General features: G+C 40.0%; 1 protein-coding gene across 1 annotated transcript in view; it reads right to left on the reverse strand.

Moving 5' to 3' along the window:
• Positions 1-4,732, reverse strand: part of tmem244 (transmembrane protein 244) — a 15,420-nt gene extending 10,688 nt beyond the window's left edge. The window contains exon 1 of the mRNA XM_008299825.1: positions 4,637-4,732. Coding sequence (XP_008298047.1) covers positions 4,637-4,732 — 96 coding nt within the window. The remainder of the gene's footprint in view (positions 1-4,636) is intronic.
• Positions 4,733-5,213: the final 481 nt, after the last annotated feature.

The following is a 5,213-nucleotide window of genomic DNA, read 5'->3' on the forward strand; positions in this document are numbered from 1 at the left end:
AACTACATCCCTGCACCTGAGCTGTTTCTTAGTGTTCTGTGTGCGGTCGGGAACCTTGTTGTTGTCTAGAGCATGGTGTTGGAGGGTAATAGGGGTGTAACGTGACCCCACGAGCTCCCAAAACACTTTACAATAAGAAAAAAGATTTTCTACATGCATGTCAAAAAAACGTGTTGTCGGTTAGCTGTAGTACCTGGTTGTTCCACCAGGTGGAGCTTCTTACTGTTTAACACTGTACAGACCAATCTGACGACAGGTAGGAGCATTGTGAGGGTTTAGCTAACAACAGACACCACGACAAAGACTTCTGTGGTGCTTAATGACAACTTATCTTGTATGAAGCGTCCTGCCTCCATCTTGAATGTTCCCGTTCTCAGACATTTCCAGAATAAACTCAACGTGATTTGTTTTTCTATTCTTCCCGACAAAGCAAATTAAAACTGTTGATATGTTGCTGCTGTGTTATCACCTGTCGGCTGCAGCCTCACGCTTCTTCTATGATGGAATAAACCACACTGCTGGAGCTTTTCTGTTCGTTAAAGACTTTAAATTTGCTCGACTGCAACTTTACATTAAACTACAACAACATGAATCAGAAGAGCCATCAGAGAGCTCATCGTCCACCGAGTCCAGCGCTCCAGAAATGTCTTGTTTAGTCCACAACCCAAAGAGATCCAGATTACTGTCACAGAGGAGGCAAGAAAACTGGAAATATTCACATTTAAGAAGCTGCAAACGGACAAATTAGACAGTTTTTCTTTAAAAAACGATTATTCGATTAACAGTTGCTGCAAACTAACCAATTAATTGTTGCAGCTCTTTAGCCAACTTTGGACTTAAGCTGTGCTTCATGGAGCAACAACAGAGCTGAAGGAGGAAAAAATTCTCATTTAAGAAGCTGCAATCAGAGAATTTAGACGTTTTTCTCTTGAAAAATGACTCAAACTGATTAAATAATCATTAAAACTGACGATATTTAATTAAACAGTTGGCGGCTGATCAGTAAACTGTTGCGGCTCTGACGTTATTCCAGGTGACTGATTCTGTTAATTGCTGTTTTTGCTCCTGTACAGTTGAACAAATGAGATATAACGTGATCATGAAGGAGCTCCAGAGGCGCTGCTGGTTGATTCAAGAACATTTATCAGAACTTTTCCTTTTAGCAGGTTTTGTGTGAGAAACAAAAAGTATTAATACGACGACCTTCGTAAAATCCTCGATATCAGCCCGGTGAAATAAATCAGTCAATAACAGAAACATAAAAGCTCCTCTTATCACCAAGGTGACCATAAATCCTGTCTGAGCTGCAATTTAGCAGCAAAGCACCAAGAAAAGGCGTTTCAGATGCATTTCAAGGCTCTGATGAATTATTAAACTCACACTAAAACTCAAACTGAGGCTCAAAAGGCAAACAAAAGCCGCTGACACGGCAGCAGAACATTCAGACGATCGGGTCGGTTCACCAAAGAGCTGCTGCTGCTTCCAGAGACGTCAGACGACCGGAGCTGCACCGAGACCAGAACCACCGGCGGCAAACTGTTCAGTAGCTGACAGACATTTATCATTCTGACCAGTTACGCTGTGACTTTAGCTTTATTCCAACCAATCAAAACTACATTTAAAGATATCTGCAATCCACTTCTGACAGAATTAACTACAAACACCTTGAACTTCATTCTGAACTGTGCTCCTGCATTTTCACATTTCTTTCTAAAACCCTCGTTTTTCCGCCACCTGCTGACGTGGATGACTGATGACGCAGCGTTTTATTAAACTTAATGAAATAAAAATAAGGAAAATAAATGATAAATACTTAGAATTATTTTATCATATAAAATATAATAATAAAGAAACAGTGAGGATAATGATAAACACAATAAGAGATGAAGTCCAGCTCTGCTTAAATCAAACACAAACAGGTGGATGTTAATTTGTAATACATCAGCATATATTTACGTTTTTATCTCACCTAATAATGGTCTAATTATGCTAATTAATTAATTACACCAACATGCAACTCGACAACGAGGTCAGAATGCAGGACAGAAAGTAATATATGGATGGAATAAACCTTTAAAACCACAATTAGTTTGACAGAAAGCAGCCATTGGGTGGAACAAACCTATAAAACCATAAGTCTATGAGTGAAATAAGGGTCCCAGAAGTGTGGCCCTGAAGCTGCAGACACAGAATCCTGGTTCCAGTCCTGATCTTAGTTCCCGATATGTTTAATTCCCAGAGCGAGGCAGAGATCTCAGAGCGGAGTTCTGCCTCGTCACATCTGCTGTTTTATCTCCGTGTCAGAGCTGCACGAAGCCGAACTACATTCACAGAACAAGATTTTATAACCAAAGCTCTGGTTCTCCTCAGACTGATGAGTTCTTCCAGTCTGATGGACCGACGTCCAATAAGAACCTCACATTAGCAGCAGCATCACAACCATCCAGACAAGTTCTACTGAGATTCTTCTGAATAAACTGGACCGCAAATATCTCTGCCTGTGGTTTTGTCTGGTCAGAATGATGTTAAACGTATCTGGAATAGAAACTCTGAAAACATCCCAGTGACACTAATAACACGTGGCAGTAAAACGGATGCCAGCTGCAGAACCAACGTGTGTTTGCAGAGAAAGCTGAACGTCTTCCACCGACTACGAACATCAGTCAGAACTCAGGAGGACCGGTTCAGACTTCATTTAAGCTCAACAGGTCAAACATGTAGATAATTACCACAATCAAACATCTGGATTTCTAGAATTAACATTATTTACTGTATGTATAACAACAATATTTTATCCAAGATATTTGCTGTTTTTTTAAAGAAAAAAAAATATTAAAGGTTGAAAATTTTGCAAACTATTTCTGTTATTTTACAGATTTTTCCCACTTTGAATAAATTACAGACAATAATGATTAAAATCACAGAATTAAAGTAATAATTTATATGTTAACTATTTAAAAAAGGCCCAAACTGTAGCTAACAACCACATCAAATATGTGCATTTTTATAAATTGTAATTTATTGTCAGTCAAAATTCTAGATTTTATTTACTGAAATGTTTTTTTATTTTTATTTTTTAAAATGTATTTACAGATATTTTCCATTTTAAAGAAAGAAAACATATTAAGGATTGAAAAGTTGTTATTAAATTCTGTTATTTTACTGATTCTGTCCGGTTTTAATAAATTACAGGTAATAACAAGTGAAATCACAGAATTAAAGTAATAACTGACATGCTAACTATTAAAAAAAAACTGTAAACAACAGCCACATCAAGTTGTAATTTATCATCATTAAAAACTGCAGACGACCAGTTCAGACCTAATTGAAGCCATTTAAATGTAGATGTTTTGAACTGAGGAGAGTTAAAGGTGTCTTAAACTCTAAGTAATCAGGATTAAACTGTAAGTATCTGAATGAAAACTCGCCATAATTCAGGTGCAGATGTCTCTCGTTGTGAATATTTGCAGTGTGAATATGTAGAAATGTTCTTTTCTACTCTGGAGAGTCTTAAACCGTGGATAACTGCAGCACAAACCCGGTCTGGCTATTAAACGTGGACTCGGTTTGCGTGGACACTCCGTCTCTGTGCCACTGGGTCTACATTCTGTGGAAGTGATTTCCAAACGCCGACAGACAGCAGAGATCCTCCGGAGAGCCTCGTTGACCCACATGTCAACACGCCGTCGCAGCAGAGAGGCTGTAATGAGCGCTACAGCGTCTGACGTCACGCATCATTCAAGATAAACTGCTGCAACGAGCAGAGAGGACGAGGAGAGCGTTGTAGGAGAGAGGAGGAAGGAGGAAACCTCCTCCTCCTGCAGCCAGTTCTCCAACCGCTGAGCGTGAAACGAGTCCATCACACCCCGATCCACTGAAACGTCTAATTCTCCTTCCCTAAATCTCCCTCCTCTCTCAATTAAACCCTCCCTTTAATTATTCGTCCACAGCTGCTTACAATAACGCAAAAAAAAAAAAGCATCCCGTAATAATCCCATGTGGGCTTGTAAAGGAGAAATGCAACAATGCGAGGCTTTGTTTCTGCTCCTCTGTCCTCCTTCACTGGATGCTTTCGTCTGGATGCTGCCTGGAATGTAAATACGGTGCCGACGAGCTGCAGGTACGGTGAAAGTTCTAAAGGATCCAGAGGTGTCCACAGCTGCAGCGACTGGAATCGGTTATTGAGTTTTATCATTAGGAGTGTTTCTGTGGGTCCAGAAAGGGTTAAATGAAGCTTAAGGTCAAAGGGGTCACCGACGGCCGAGAGAAGGAGCTGATGACGGCGTATAAGTGATTTTATTGTGTGCGTGTTCGTCCGCCCGCCTCGGGCCCGTTTCATTTCTTATTCATTAAGCAGGAACAGCTAATAGGTTTCTAATTGAAATCAGAGCTGCAGCCTGAAGCAAAAAGGAGCTCAAGTGTGTTCAGATCTGGTTCACACTGTAAAAAAAAAAGAGCATTTTTAACTGTGTTTTTAAAAATAATTTACTATCATCGTACAGATTTCTCCAGTTTGCTCAAATTAGTAATAACATGNTCAATAAAACCTAAATTATGACGACAAACACATTCAGACGATCTCCTGATGAACACATCTCCTACACCAGTCCATCAGTCTAGTGTCCTACAGCCTTACGCAGGTGTCGCTGGGCGTCGTCTTGAGGGAAAAGGGTCCATGGTGGCGTTTTATCAGCGTGAATCCACAGCAACGACAGCAGTAGTCCAACAACATGAATGGTCGCTGGTCCAAATGGGACAATGTGGGGCGTTTTGACAGCATGTTGGAGGATTAGAAGAAATGAGATTACTACTAAGAAGTCGGAGTAAATCCCAAAAGGGCTGAAGGCAGCGTGCTGTAGTGTGGATGTGCACACTGAGACATGAGCAGGAGACGGAGCTTCACCACAAACATGTCATTCAGACTTTATTTAAACTTAAAGTACACTGAAGCCTGAATGACAACGCAGCTGAGCAAGAACATAAAATCTGCAGTAACACAAATAAGAAAGCTGAATAACTTTTGTATAGTTTGACACACATCAAACATTTGTGTTACTGCAGGTTTGTTTCGGTCTTTTTTCTGTGTTTTATGGACAAATTCACAAATACTTGGACAAATAATCTGCAGCTCATTAATAAAAACCTGAAGATGTTTGCACAGTCATGTATTCTGGAGGCGTGGTTGTTTGTATGAGCTGAATTTTAACGTGTGA

The sequence above is a fragment of the Stegastes partitus genome, unplaced genomic scaffold, assembly GCF_000690725.1.
Source record: "Stegastes partitus isolate 25-593 unplaced genomic scaffold, Stegastes_partitus-1.0.2 Scaffold1469, whole genome shotgun sequence".
Lineage (NCBI taxonomy): Eukaryota > Metazoa > Chordata > Actinopteri > Pomacentridae > Stegastes > Stegastes partitus.